The sequence below is a fragment of the Rhea pennata genome, chromosome 4, assembly GCF_028389875.1.
Source record: "Rhea pennata isolate bPtePen1 chromosome 4, bPtePen1.pri, whole genome shotgun sequence".
NCBI classification, from domain to species: domain Eukaryota; kingdom Metazoa; phylum Chordata; class Aves; order Rheiformes; family Rheidae; genus Rhea; species Rhea pennata.
The window spans coordinates 64,785,432-64,801,212 of NC_084666.1; the positions used below are offsets into that span (position 1 = coordinate 64,785,432).

The following is a 15,781-nucleotide window of genomic DNA, read 5'->3' on the forward strand; positions in this document are numbered from 1 at the left end:
AAAACCTAGGGCCTGCTCCAGATATTTTTGTCTATTGCGTATAAAGGATCTGAGTTAACCCTCTTGAACATGCTGGAGGTTTGCCTATTCATCATGTTTTTTTCTTGGTAACTTGGGTTGAACTGGCTCAAGCTAGTTTTTCTAAATGACGGTGTAGTTGTAATAATACTCAAGAGTCTCAGGAGTGTAAAACAGCCTCTGAAGGAAGGTGGAAAAACTGCTTCAAACACTGTGGAATTACTTCTTGGTGACCATAACATATCCTTTCTGTTGCAGTTTAGAGATTTGTTTGTGACAGCAATTATGAAAATAGAGATTTTTTTTTCACCAAATGTATTTCTTATGTCACTAAATAGTTCTGTCACCTTTAATATTAATTCTCTTTTAAAGTCTAGGGATTCTATCAAGCTGGATGACCTGAAGGCGGAGGTGTCACCACGAATTTCAGCAGAAGATTTGATTGACTTGTGTGAGCTGACAGGACCAAGTCATTCCAAAACACCTGTAAAGAAAACAAAATCTAGCAAACCAAAGCTGCTGGTGGTGGACATTCGTAACAGTGAAGAGTATCCTTCAAAAGTGCAATTCATACCAAATCATGCTTGTAACAATTACTTCTTCTTTATCTGGGAACAGTGTGATATTAGAATGGGAAATAATAGGAAAGGGACATGTAAGGCACAAATTTTAATCATGGAAGGTCCTGGTTTATACAGAAGAGGACAAGTATTTTTATTTCCACACTTTAAACTGTGGTTCTAGTGAAATCACTTTGTACCTGTAATACATGGGTGCTTTGATGCTTCTTTTTTATAACAACTGTTATCAGCAAACCTTCCTTACGTAATGTGACCAGTCTTTTGGAAGTGTAAGTGGAAGAGAAGTGAAAAAGGGTTGATAGTTCATGTGTTTTGTCAGTCCCTTAGTGAAAAGTCAATTCCTGTTGAGTGCTGCCTTGCTACTGTCAGGTAACGTAGCCTTGTGGCTGCCCTAATTTGTCCTCTAGCTTGCTTACATTCAGAAGAGCTCTAAACATATCTTGAATCTCTCTTTATGATCTTTATCTACACCTTAATCTTTCATTTATTCATTTTCAGGTATGTAGTGCTTTGGTTGTGGAGGCTAGGAGGCTATTATATATATATATATATTTTTTTTTAAGCAGCGTAATTAGGGGATTGGGTTGTTTGTTGGAAGGGGAGTTCCTTCTTATAGATGTGCTTTACAAGGATTATATATCTTCATCAGCATCCATCTAAAAGTAGGAACAATAACAAAATTTTATTAGATGCAACACTTAACATTTTAGGGAATATATTTATTACTGTTTTATATGATTTTTAAGTGCTGCTTCTTTCATAATAGTAAAGCTGATGTAAATTGTTGCCTTTGAGGGAGGCACTTACTCTTAACTTACCAGATGATAAGCTGTAATTCTTACGAAGCTGAGTCCAGAGTCTCACGCTAGCAATGATACTCCACAGACAAATAAGGAAGGAAGTATCATGAGATTTAGTTAACCTTCTACTCAAAAAAAAAAAAAAAAAAAAAAAAAAAAAAGGAGAATCATTCCTGTTACATACATTGGACTTGATTTTAAAGACCTCCTCTGATAGAGATCCCACAGGCTCCTCTCAGTAAAATGTCTTTACTGTTAGAGAGGAAAAAAAATCTTAATGTTTAACTTGCTAGTGCTAACTTACTGCATGTGGATGAGAACAGAAGTGTAAATTCTGAACAGTGAAGTGAATGCCCAGGATTTCTAGGTTTTCCATACTTTCTTAAAAGGAATGTAGGACTAGTAGTGATGCTCTCACACTGATTAAATTGTTGCCCTTTAACAGTGAATCAGGGCTAAATATTTGGCCTAAAATATATAGTAGAAGTTTAAATAAGTATTCTTAACCTCCTATTTTTCATCATTTTGTAGTTTGTTGAAACACTATTTTAAAGGTAATTGTATATCCAGAAAAATAGTGCCGTGAGTATACTTTTCTATTAAATATTTAACAATATTACGACAAGTCATTTAACAATGACTTATGACAAGCAGAATGGTAAATACGATTTTTACTATGTAAACAGAAGTAAATGTATTGTTCATGTTGTGAACTAAATTATATAACTGGAGGATTCTGAATTAAAAGAGATATTTCCAAGTAGTTATAATGTTACTATATGCCAAACTTGAACTTACAGTGTGATTTGCTGTCTAAATAATGTTGTCGACATAGTGCTTTTTTTTTGTTTTGCTTGCATGTATTAATTTCATGCAAGGTTTCCAATTAAGCAAAGATTCATGTGTCTGAATAGTTTGACTTTTCATTGTCTGGACTTTAATGGCTTTATTTCTCCTGGAATTATACTGTTGAAAATGTGGTCCTCTTTACTCAGAAAGCAGTTCTGTCTAAGCCTTATTTCATTAAGAATGTTAACAGAAATACTGGCAATGTTCCATTCCAGTTATGAAAGTTATAGCTAAGTACTCTATGGTCTCAAAGTCTATAGCACAAAATCTTTGCCTTTTTGTTGTCTTAGTACTGGAAAGGTTAAGATGGTCACTTAAGATTAATGAGAATACGAATGACAAGAAATACAGTCTGACTCTATCTAGTTGGATATTAGTGGTGTTAGTATAAGTAAATGTATTTTTTCTTTTGGAAAGGATTATGTCAAAGTGCTCTGAGCAGTTAAGCATCCTCAGTGGTATGAGCATGATCAGCTAAGTTTATTCAAAGCATTATTCTGTCTAAATTCATTCATTCATTTCAAAACTTCCCATGGTTAGTAGCAATGAGAATGATGCAATTATAAATCAGAGGAGTTGAGGGCTGGTGCAGATTAGTGAAGGAGGAAGTGTCTTAAATTTCCCCTTCAAAATAGAACCAAGCTAACTACATTAATGAAAGGTATGTGATCATCCTTTTTCTTTCAAATGCTTGTTTTTCCCACTGTGTAATAATAATCATGAAGCTGAAAGTGTTGCACTAATCACAAGAAATGAATGCTAGTATTAACATAAGTTGGTTAAATTTTACCTCCATTTAAGGAGCTCCCTTTAAATTAAATCCCAGAATCTACTAACTTTCTACAAGTACGGTAAAAAAAAAATGACTGGATATATATAACATTGTATTTATTTTTGTGACAGTTTGTTGTTTTCCATCTCCTCAAAGCTATTAGTGTTTATTGTTGGGGAAGAGAAGTGTTTCTGTATTATTGTGCATATAGTCTATAGAAGTAGTTTAGAGAGTTTTTTTTTTTTTTTTTTAATCATGACAATTCAAATTCAGAAAAAGGTAGTAGTGGTCCAACTTAATTCATATTGAAGAGATTTCATACAATTTTTATATTCAGTATTTGGTCATAAAAATCTCATTGAAAGATACCGTTTAAGAACAAAGCACAACTAACCATATCTCAAGAGTTCCTGGCGTGCATATGTTAGCTTTTTGCAGTATGATGACTGCTATGTTCTCACTGTTAGTGTAGCTCCAGATAGACATGCATGATGCTCTTTCATCTGAGGATATGAGTGCACCTATGTTGTATATACATATATATACATATATGTTATATGTGTGTGTGTATATATATATATAATTCCCATCTACTTTTGGTTCACATTGCAAGTATGTGAGTTTCATTCCCTTTGCATTAAACTCCTGTGCAACAGATACCCCAGCATTCAGTTCCTGGGAGACAGACTAGGATTTGATTGAAGTAAACTCCCCAGAAATACTTACGGGGGGGGGGGGGGGGGGCTGAGTCTTCAGCTCCAACTGTTTTGTTTTACACATCTGTGCCTGTTGTGCCAGGTTACATCCCTTTTAAAACCAACAGATCTTCATTCTGTTGTTTTTATCTACGTAGTGTCAGAAGATGCTTTCTCCATATGTGCTGAGGTTTGTCAAAATCCATTAGCACAAGAGACTAGCACTGCTATATCAGCCAGGAGGAAGAGCAGACTTCTGAAAAGGAGATTGTTTTGATTTTATGTGCTTTCTGCTGTAAATAGTGAGGAGAAAAGAAAATAGAGACCAAGCTCACCAGATTGTTTGAACTCAAACTATATAGTGTTAAAAAAAAAAATCCCTAGAATGTAGAAAGTTCCATCATCTTTCCTCAAAGTGGGCTTCAGGCTTAATTGTCAGTATTGCAGTAATGTTTAGGGATGGTATTCCGACTCGGCTACCCATTATAGCTGTGTGTATACTCCAAATGTCTGTGCTTTTCAGATGCCCTTAACAGTCCTTAAGCTTTAACCGTGGCCACATTTCTGGCAGCATCAACATTCCATTTGGTTCAGCATTTACTGCAGAAGGGGATCTCGTCCAGTGCCCAGCTACTGCCATGCTCCAGAGCTTTAAAGGAAGAGTCGTGGTGATTGTAGGAAATGCAGCGAAGAACACAGCTACTGTAAGTCTGTTGCTGTAACGTGTACATTTATATTTGCACATACATCACAGATACTGAATTGTGAAGGATACTTCACATGTTAGTAGCATACAAAGACTTTGGCAATCACTACAGGAATTAAAAAAAATTATTAGTTTATGCTTTTGGACAAAAACCTATTTCCCTTCAAGTGTCCAACATCTGAGAAAATTCACCTTTTAAAATAAAATTATTTAACATGGCTTTTTTCAACTTCAAAATACTTAGAGTGTGTTGTGAAAGTGACGTCAGCACTTCTAATGTGCTTAAGTACGTCTGGCCAGATCTAGTTTTCAAAAATGGCATGGATTTTAAATTTACTTTCTGTAGCATTATGAAGTATATACAAGGTAAGTAGGAAAGAAGCAGGTTTGTTATGAAGAGTAAAAAGAAAAGATACAGTTCATATCTCTCCTGCTAAGAAACAGTGTACTGCCTCATTTTTTAGCATCATTTAGCTCATCTAACTGCACTCAGACTTGCCTCTGTTTTCATAAGTAAATGCTCTATGGTGTTGTAAACCAGTAGAATAACGAGTAGAAGCATTTCTTTTTTCATTCTTCGTCTGAGGTGAAGGGAAGCTGGTGAAGGGCTGTGGACAATTATAAGATCTTCATGTGACAGCTAATAGAAGCATCTGTTTGATAGATGTGTTTAGTTTATACATATAGGGAGTTTTAAGTAGTATGACATTTCTTTCATTAACCCATGTTTCGTCTTTTAGAAAATTAACTTCTGATATGTCACATCATTTAGACAACACAAGTGATGGCACAGAACAGACTGCGCAGCCATCTCAAATAGTTTCAGTGAGTGAATATCTTAAGTTTGTGCATCAGCTTTGGGTAGGCCTGTTATAAGTATTTCAGTATGAAATCAATCAGTGTGAATAATCGAAGTAGCTCACTAAATGCTGAATACATAAATCCCTCCTGAAAGGAACAAATGCAAAATGCTTAAATGCTAAGTGCCAAATGGGGATGATTTAATGGCCACTTTAAGCGTTTGATGGGGGGTTATGCACTAGCTTTCAACAATTGCATTTTAAATCACTGAACATCCTAATTTGTCTCAGTAAGAGCTTTACCATCACTAACCTGGGAATGGAGAAAGGGAAGAGAAAATGCCTTAGTATTCGCTAATGAGTGTCTTCATGGGGGATATCCCTCAGGTTAGCAAGTCATTTTCCAGGAACTGTCTTTCAGGACCAGTCAGAAATGTTGTATCTGAAACAAAGGAACAATATACGGATTATGTCTAAAACAGAAGAAACAACCTAAAACAAGTTTCCATTGGAAGGATAAGATAAGGGCTTTACAATATGGGCTGTGCATTACACCACAGCTAAGTGGTTTTCTCCCACAGCACTGTGACACTTTATGCAAATCCAAATTTGTCTTAGCTTTTACTGCCATCTTGTAAGTCTTCACAGTACATGAAACGTTAATTTACTAAACTTAAAGCTTACAGTGTACTTAGTAGATCCAAACATTTCAGCCACCTAAGAGGGTGCTGCCATATCCTCAAGCTCAGCCTTTCTGCAGCTGAGTGAGACAATGTTTTCTGGGTTTACCTGTTATTGTCAACACTGTAGCTTTTCATTTTAAAAAAAAAGACAGAGAGAGAGAGAGATGCTTTGCCTGTTGATTTGTTTTACAGTTCTTGAAAACCTTACTGAAAAGTACAGAGTTTTAAATAGCAACAAAATGTTTGATCGACCAGTCTGGCCAGAAATTAATTGAATACTGGAGCCTAAATACTGGTAGGAGTCACCATCTCTGTCACACCCTTACAGTACGGACAAAACCAACCTTCGTCTCACTGTGTTGATAAAGCTTAGCGCTCCTTTCTTTTGTGGTTTGTTTTGCAAGGCAACTTCAGTTTTACTTTGTATGGCTGTATGGAACTGCCTATAGATATTCATGAACTTAACCAATCCAAAAATTAGAAGCTTGGGGCTTGACAAAAACAATAGCTATTACTTTTTAAATTTCACTAAGCAGTCTAGTTACATGAAAAATTGCAAAATAGAATATGTAGAAACAAAAACAATTTTGTGCAAAGAAATGTTATATGATACTCCCATTTAAAATGTATCTTTTCTAAACAGAGATACATACTTCCAACTGAAAAGAAATTAGCAACAAATACTTCCTTTCACAAAGGAGAACTTTTCAGAAGTGTTGGCCAATATTTACTCAAATAAAAATATAGAAAAGATTGGTGCCTTTAGATTTTTTTTTATTTTTAATTTATGCAGGACTGAGGGAGGGAAGTGTGAAAAATGCTGCTTGATTTATGTGGCCATTTGCATTTGGGAGGTTGAACGTTTCAATTAGATTTTGCATTAGTAACCTGCTTGGCATAATTTAAAAAAATAAAATAAAAGAGGGGAAGGAGCAAGCAAAGATGAATGTGCTGAACAGATTTGTAGAGAGAAGTTTTTTTCCCCCTCTTCAAACTTCTTAAAATTGGAAAGAAAACACTGTCTGGAACTTCATGGGCAAGAGAGAGGCGGGGGGGGGGGGGGGGGGAAGAACAAAAACTCGGTAAAATCCTGTTCCAGCAGGAGGCAAAGGAAGCCAGCAGTGCCACAGACTTTAGTATTGCTCTGGCTCTAAGTGAACACTTCCTTAGGACAGAATTTAAACAAGGTAATAATCCTACTTGTTAAGCCATATAATTTACTCACCATGAAAGTTAAATTAATAGATTTACTGATGTATGAGTGCCTTACTGAATATGCCATTAGCAGCATAATGGTATTGCAAAGGGGAATTTGTACTTGGCATCAGTGGTGGTGCCTGGCTCTCACTTGTGTTCTGCAATATATTCCTTACTTTAGCCTGGTTCTAATTTTGTTCTACTCTTTTGTCTCCTAGGGGATTCTGGGCATTTGTTACCAGAGCAGATACTTGTCTCTGAAAACAGCAGGAAACAGTTACATAAAAAGCATTATGTTGGAGTTAATCAGATTCTATTCTGATCTTCAACTTCTAAATTAAGTGGCAGCACCTCTCAAGTGAATTAAAATTCCCTTTCCCACATCCACGGATAGATAAGGAACATTTAAATTATAGCATGGGCAGTTGAGTGTATATTACAGTCAGATAGACAGAGAATGGCCAAGTGCAATTTCTTTTTTGTTTAATACCAAATAGCATTTCAGTGCTCATTAAACTCTGCATCTTTTGATTTCATTCATTTTCAAAGTGTGAGACATAGTGAGTGCAAAGGTAGATCATAATTGTGCATATTTAGCAAGGGGTTTGGTTTGGGTTTTTTGGAAGGGTGAGATTTCTTCATTTTCCCTTCCCTAAGCAGCTTCAAGGTGCTAAGCTACATCTGTTTCCAGTTCCAGCTTTTTGTCTGTATTACTGCAGTGTTGACTGAAATTAGAACAGGAGGAATAACTTAGCTCATATTAAATCATGCTCCAGCATTTGGTTTTGACAATGATACACTTAGTTTGAGTGGTGTGGCTTGCAAGAAACCTACTATCTTTTCACTTTCCCTAGTTATTTAATATACAAGTAATTTTATTTTCAGTTAAATACTATAGCAGAGTTAAAATACACAATACATTTTATTTTTGCTTTGGAAAAACAGATAACTCTGGGAATGGCACAATTTCAGTTTGGTGAGAAGGTTCATAAACTGTAAGTCAAAGTTTAAAAGACCACCTCTCTTTATAGCAATGTAGTAAATTCAAAATTGTAATGTGCTAACTTCTGATGTTGCTTTTTTTTAAATCTAGATGAGTTATTGTTGATGTAAATCCGTTGTCTAGACCATTTCTGCAAATTACTGAGGCAGAGTACTAATTTTGTCTGTCACAAAGCAGCTAATATATAGAATATATAAATTATCTCCAAAGCAAAGACAAGCAATTGAGGTTTTCCGTGAGATATTTTTGACCCTTTTCCAGGCAAGTAGAAGAGGGCATGTTCAACATTCTTTTTGTGTAACATATTGCTAGCCGGAAAAATGTTTTTTTTTCCATATGAAAACAACATTTTCTGTAAATGTAGGTGCTAATTCATTGACATAATCTGTTTTTGCTAAAAAATGTGGGATAAAGAGAAAAAACAGCAAGCAGCTGACTTACAAAATACCATTCTGTTGGGTTTGGTTTTGTTTTGTTTTTCTGTGTAATTTAACTGTGAAAGAGGAGTGAAAATGCTGTTTAAAAAAAATCTGGAGAATATAAAACTGAAGTCACTTCTCCATCCATTCGTCATCACATTTTTAAAAGCTTAAAAAGTTTTTTCAGTGGAATGCATGTTCAAAGCAACATTTAAGTAATGCACAGCTCCCTGTGTTTGTATTCTTGTTCCCAATTCTTTTGATCCACTATCAAAATATTGATAATGGTCCTTATTTTGTGAAGGCTGAGATTTTAAAGGACACATAGGTAAGAGTGTCCTGTTCCCACAGAATTTGTATGATTTTGTTGCCAGATTCTGTAGATTTTATAAAAAATCTTTCCCAGAGAAGCTAATGTTGTATTTTTTGTTACAAGTTTGTCTTAACTAATGGATACAGATGAAGTTTTGTCTGAAGGTTTGATTTTGCATAGAATGCTAAAGGGCAGATTTGCTCATGTTTCTAAAGAGAAACACATTTAGAAGGGCCTAGTGAAACTCCAGAGAAAGGAAAGGGAAATGAGGGAACTAACTTCTGTTGAGAGCTGACTGCTGCAGGAGGGAACGTGTGCTATATGAAGGGTCCAAGGACTTGGGTCCTAGAGTGCAAGAGGAAACAGGTCAAAGCTGGCAGTGTCAACATGCCCTCAGTAATAGTTCAGAGCTGATGGTTTCTGAGAGGTCAGCTGTCAGCTTCCCAACTAGCAGTCTTGTATGGTTATGGAAAGGGCCTCCAATTTGGATATTGTTAGTTTAAAAAAAAAAAAAAAGTGCAAAGCTATGGAAGGGCTACTGAGCATTTCTTTGAACATTTTTCAGCAGCTAGGACAGTCTGTAGACAATTTTATGAAAAAGCTAAAATATCCTAAAGATAAAATGGAAAAAAAGGGAGCAAAATTATTTCAGATACTTTTGGGGAGGGAGGAAGATGGAATGTTTAAGAAACTCTTGCTTTCTTCTTTATACTCAAGTCAACTGTATTATGTTTCTTTTTAAAAATATATTTCTGATCATTAACATTTTTTTTTATTTTCTGTTCTGTCAAAAGTAAAATAGGTTTGCACTCTGCATTTTTATTTCAGAAATCAGTTCAGCAGCACTGAGTGCATTGAATGTGTTTTGGTCAGTGTAAATTAGTTGTGGTGCAAGAGCCAAATCTCTACAATTAAAATTACATTTTTTCCAGTACTTGCTTTCAACTATTTTTTTTTTTTTTTTAATTAATACTACATTTTTAAGGAAATGAAAAATGGAAGTGATAAGTTGTCAGTCAGGAAAATCTGAGTGTTCACTCATACTTTGTTCTCAGTAAAATGTATTCTGAACACAGCTATTAAGTATCCATTTGTCGAGGCTTATTTTCCAATCTTTGCATACAGGTATTTTAAGTTATTTCTATATTTTTATACTGATGGAATAGAAAGTATTCCTTTCTGACAGGTCTGTGTGTGGAAAAGACATATCTTTTCATAAAGTTGTCTTCCTTGTCTCTAGTACTTCATTTCAATATATGTTAATACTGTAACTTTTAGGCAATGTTTTTGTTGATAAGAAAGACTTTAAGTGCCTGTCTTTCACCTTGATGTTTGAGTGACATTTCATTTATCTTATTTTTTTTTTTAATATAAGAAGTCTAAAAATATCCTTGATCTTTTTTCAGTGTGGTTTGTGACATATGGAAAGAGTTCTTTTTTTTTAAAAAAAAAAAAAAAAAAAAAAAGTATATATACACAAATCTATGTATATATAGACTGATCACCTCGACTGTGATTTGCTTTCAGAGCGGCTAAGTCTTGGCCAAAATCATACCGCAAAAAAGCCCGCCGTCATCCCTGAGGGGTTTGTGTAGTTTTACAACTGATTTACAAATGATGGGGGGAACAACTTGTGACAATGGATGAGTACTACAAAGTTTGGTAAAGACTTCTCTTCCAGTTTCTAATGTGCCTCTTTGTCTTCTGATTCTTTCAGTGTATAGTAGTACATTAATACACTGATAACATCAATCACAGCAATCTCTTTTCATAGAATCACAGAATCTGTAAGGTTGGAAGGGACCTCTGGAGATCATCTAGTCCAACCTCCCTGCTCAGCAGGGTCACCTAGAGCATGGTAGACAGGGTTGCATCCAGGCAGGCCTTGAAGATCTCCAGAGAAGGAGACTCCACAACCTCTCTGGGCAACCTGGTCCAGTGCTCTGTCACTCTCACAGGGAAGAAATCCCCCCTCACGTTCAGACGGAACTTCCTAATGGTATTCTTGGTACAGTATGTTGTTGTTGTTTAACTCCCAGCTTGTCCTTTAATTATTACCTGTCACAGGAATGTCTGTGAAAGTGAATAATGTAAAGGTAGCAATGCTTATAGCTTGCCTGAAGGGAGCTGGGAATGACACAGCTCAAGCTGTGTTGTGTTATTGGACTCTCTGCCATAGACAGTCTGAAAGTGTGATGTGCCTAGTGTAATATAGTCAGCACGCTTGAAAGCTGTGATTTTATTGCTTGGAAAAGGGTAGTATAAACATATTTTGATAGAAGCTCCATTGACAAATATTTCCTCTTTTAAACTGTGCAGATTATTACAGTTCTTGATACTTAAAGGAGCAGACCTATTATGTCTGTCCATATAAAGAGCAACGCCAATACAGGGTAAGCTGTTGAATATTGGCCAAAATTTTGGAATGAATTTGCTTTACTACATCTGTCCTTTAGAAGCCTGATTTTGTAAGTATCTGAATGACACATTCTTAACTGAATGCTTTCAAATGCAATTTGCAGTTTTCAGTCTCAGTTATACTCAACAGGAAGGATTTTTTTTATGTGGAATTGATGTATGTATTACATAGCAGAGCAAAAGCATTTCCAAAGCCTTCACCAAAGCCATGGCAAAATAGTAGTTAAACGAGTCATTCACATATTCATTCATTCATATATATTTGCTATTAAAGTAGCAAGAAGAAATTCAGTTTGAACTCTAAATGCTGATAAAAACACAGTAGCCTAACTTTCCTGGGACTACATTTTGAGGAAAGATTACCAGAGGCAGAAAGGAAAAAGCTTAGTAGCTTTACGTTTGTAAAGGAAATACAGCCCATGTTTGAAGTCCGAGGTGTCACTTTCTGCTGCAGAAGCTCAGTGGTATCATTCAGCACAAAACCTTGGGCATTTTTTAATGCTTGAAATTCTACTCATTTTGGATGACTATTTCTTCCAACCTTTTAGGAAACATTAGATAAGAGGAAAAAATGATTCTTTTAAATTTAACATACTGATGAACATAAATGATGGTTGTATTGGGGCAGGGGAAGAAGGGGTCCATGTAACTATTTCAAATAGTCCTTTCTACCTTGTCCCTCCGGCAGTGCATGTGCCCCTTTCATCTGTTTTGAAAAAGCTAAGCTTCATACAGTATATTTTGGCAGGGAAAGATACCAGGTGGTGTTGGGAACGTTTCAGAAATGTGATGCACAAGCTCATGTTCTCATCTGTGAAAGATAGATGTGGAAGAAGACACAAACATACACTATACCAGAACTATAAAAAGTCAAAGCATTAGGAAGAGTGTAATAGTAGGACTTCTTTCTAAATCTGTTCTTTATCAAAAGTTACATTTTCCTCATTCAGTGACATAATACAGAAAACTGGATGGAAAACTAGGAATGTCTTTAATCATATCAAATCCTGTAAGAGTTAAACCTTGATTCTTCTCTTCTTTGCAGTGTGCAGCCAGTTTGTATTTTAAAGGCAGAGGTATTTGCAAAGTTCTTGGAGTTTGGCATTTGGAGTTTGATGACAGCTTTCAGCTCGTGACAATTTATAGGCCTCTGGCTTCCAGCTACTTCCCACAGTAGTGAGGTACCAAAGGTAGTACTTTCTCAGCTCACTGGATTCTCCCTGAAGAGATGTTTAGACACAATATTTTGAACCGCAGTTGCTGCCTTTCTTGGACAGCTGCAGACAGTTTTGAGACAACTGAAGAAAAGAGATTCATAGCACGGTATATAGCCTTGTCATGTGCTCTTGTGCTTTCTACCTGCCGTTTACTAACAGCCACAGGTTGTTCAGATCTTGCTTTGTGAATGCCTTGTGAGAAAAGCAGCAAGAGATTCCTCAGCATAAGGTTATAAAGGAGCCCCTTGTCATATACAGTAAAGAATCTATTTCCAACCATACTTTGGTTATTAAAGCAATTCTAAAATACAGTGGGACAGAGTGTCTGAACCCTAAATACAAAGAAATTGTTTGGTGCAATTGTTTTTTCTGATAACATGGACTAGTAGTTACATTAAGGCTAGGGCATTCAAAAACTTGGAAGAGAGTTTACAGTTTATTCTCAGAATTATGAAACTATCAATAGAGCAGAATCACTCTACCAGTGCATGGTGCATTGTACTCAGCAAATAATGTACTGCATCCTGTCAGTCTGAATGCTTGTTGTCATTTTCCATTTTTGCCCAGCTGTGAGCAACGTTGGATGGTGTCCGAGGTAGAGCACTTTCCGTTAGTCACAGGTGGAGACCACTGTGAAGTGGCTGATGCGTAGAAATGTTTGGCAGGAGTATTTCACTAGGAATATATGTTTTTGTAGCTCACAATAACGCACAGCTGAGTACTCTTTTTCTCTGTTGTTCCAGTATATACCATATGTTTATGGACTGTGATTAGAGCAAGAGATAGTCAGATTCTTCTAGTGATAGCTGAGTGCATATTATACCACCTCTGCATCAGAGACCTTCTATAAAGGCATGGCATTTAGGTCTGTCACACCAACTGTTGTAACTTAACTGTTAACTGTTTCGATTATGGGAGGGATTCCCTGTGATCCTTTGAATCCTTCACTGACCCACCCAAAATAATGGAAGAAACGATGATCAGGCTTGCTTTTGGTCTTAGGCAAGTACCTGAAACAGACCTGACAGCCAAAATGTCCTCTGATTAGTTGTGACTTCTTATTCTGATTTAACTTCGTATTTGGCCTCAACAGATCCACAGATCATTTACTAGTTGCTCACTCCCTTTTCCAATCCATCTTGAAACACAGAGAATGGAATGCAGTAACTTCAACATACAGATGTACAGAAATTAACTACATGTGTATGTAAAAAAATACCTTCGTTATGAAAAAAAACTTCTAGCTATAGAAGACATTTAAAACTTTGCTACTGTGAATTTTTGCCTGTCTCTGATAAAGAAACTATTTATACTTGATCAGGTAATACTGTAATACATCTTGTTCTGCCTCAGTATCTGTTTTACTGTCATGGATAATAAGGAATATAAGCCAAAAATACCAATTCACCCATTTCAGTGGCTTCATTTTGGAGATATTACAGTCAGTATTTAGAAAGTAAGTTTGAGATGTGATATACAAAATACAATTTCTTTGTAGGCCTCATCAGTGTAGCTGTTTTCCATGAAGCTGAGTGTTAAAGTTAGGTGTTAGGTTGCTACGTGGAGACTGGATCCCTGTGTTTGATTTGTGAGATGAATTAACTGGGGAGACAGGCTTTAAAGGATTGTTGTGTGTGCTGTGTAATCTGTGTATGGGCAGATTAAAATAAAAGAGAGTTTGCAAGAGAACAGACACTAGAGCCCGAATTCAGATCTTGTGTCTGTGAAATAAAGTCAACAGAAACATTTGACAGGTAAATGAATGCCAATACTGTCAAACTGTGATGCTTGCACATTTGGAAACCTACAGCTGGGAATTAATTATCCCAGAGAAAAATAACTGCTGTTTCACAGTTTGAAAGGGGTTCCAGTTAGCACTCTGAGATCAAATAATCATGTTAGCTTGAGGTAAAAACCTGGCAAAAAAGAGATAAATAATATTTAAAGTTATCAATGTGACACTTTCATGACAAACAAATTCATTCCCAGTTGTTATATCATACAGGCCTGGGTTTCTGTATTTGGCTAAGTGCAAAAAAAAGAGTTGTTCTGGTGGCTGGTAAGTTTTTCTTTTGTTTAACTTGATTTTCTTACCATAAAAAGTTATTTTGATCAAAGGACTATATATGCAGTGTGCTAATGATGTATCTGTTTCAGTTTGCAGCTCATCTAGTGAAAAACAAATACCCACGGGTCTGCATCCTAGATGGAGGAATAAACAAGATCAAGCCAACTGGTCTCCTCACTGTTCCTTCTCCACAAATATAAGTGACTGTAAATGATCAGGACAGCAGGTCTGAACAGGGAATTTTTTTTCAGTACAGCGTGAATATATAGATATGAACCCAAAGGGCATTATGACATCTCCACTATACAAGCTATCCAGCTGATCAGTGTCTTTCCCTGCAGCTCTAGAGCAAGAAGTTTTGTATTCTTTGATACAGAACTTTAGTTGAAACAGATGAAAAATGTGAAGCTTCAAATCTTCTAAGAAACTTCTTTCAACAGTGAAGTGCGCAACTGGTTGAGCAAGTTTGAACACACAAAGTCAGAGTAACTCATCTGATATCTGGTAGCTTAGAGTATTTCTACAAAACCAAATAAGCTGGTACTTGATGACTCTAAGCTGCACTAGATAAATTATTTCTTCAAAATCTTTTACTGTGAATTTGAAAGTAACAAGCTGAAACTGTATCCTGTGTATCAAACAAGGAAAACGTGTTTTCTCTAATATTTTAAAGAATAATTGTTGTATCGTGTGATCCACTTTGTTTTTGAGAAATCATTTTTTGGTCTGGATTGGAAATAAAGATGTCCTGGATTAGAAATCACTGTAAGAGCTGCTGCTAAGTAAATCCAAATGGTATCATTTGCAGAGAAGAGAAGACCTACTCTTGTGTGAATTTAACATTCTATTTCCTCAAACACAGCAAAGCCAACAATTTCTGAAACAATTACTTATACCAGAGAGTTAGAATTTGACAATGCTTCGGGTTGTGACAAAAGATTAGTTATTCCAGAAATAGTGTCTATCCGCGTTAGAAGTTCGTGCTTTTAAAAGAATCGTTTTAATTTTCCTATCAGAACAGTTTAGAGTAATCGCTTTTGTAGGAGTATACTCTCTAATAGGAGGTAGAACATTCTTTTTGATTCACTGTTCTTTCTGCCAGTTGGTTTTGAATGCCTGTTTCTTAAACCTGAGCCCTAAAACTGAGAGAGATACAGCAATCCTATTTTAAACCATCTAGATGTGAGTGCTGCAGTTGAGTGAAAGCAGCTTCCACCAAGGGCCTAAGGAAACTGTCTGCTA

General features: G+C 36.0%; 1 protein-coding gene across 3 annotated transcripts in view; it reads left to right on the forward strand.

Annotated features, from left to right (window-relative positions):
* Positions 1-15,299, forward strand: part of TBCK (TBC1 domain containing kinase) — a 105,199-nt gene extending 89,900 nt beyond the window's left edge. For all 3 annotated transcript variants that reach the window (XM_062574904.1, XM_062574906.1, XM_062574907.1), the window contains 3 exons: positions 391-566; positions 4,260-4,419; positions 14,629-15,299. In XM_062574904.1, the coding sequence (XP_062430888.1) occupies positions 391-566; positions 4,260-4,419; positions 14,629-14,739 (447 nt within the window). In that variant the 3' untranslated portion in view covers positions 14,740-15,299. The remainder of the gene's footprint in view (positions 1-390; positions 567-4,259; positions 4,420-14,628) is intronic.
* Positions 15,300-15,781: the final 482 nt, after the last annotated feature.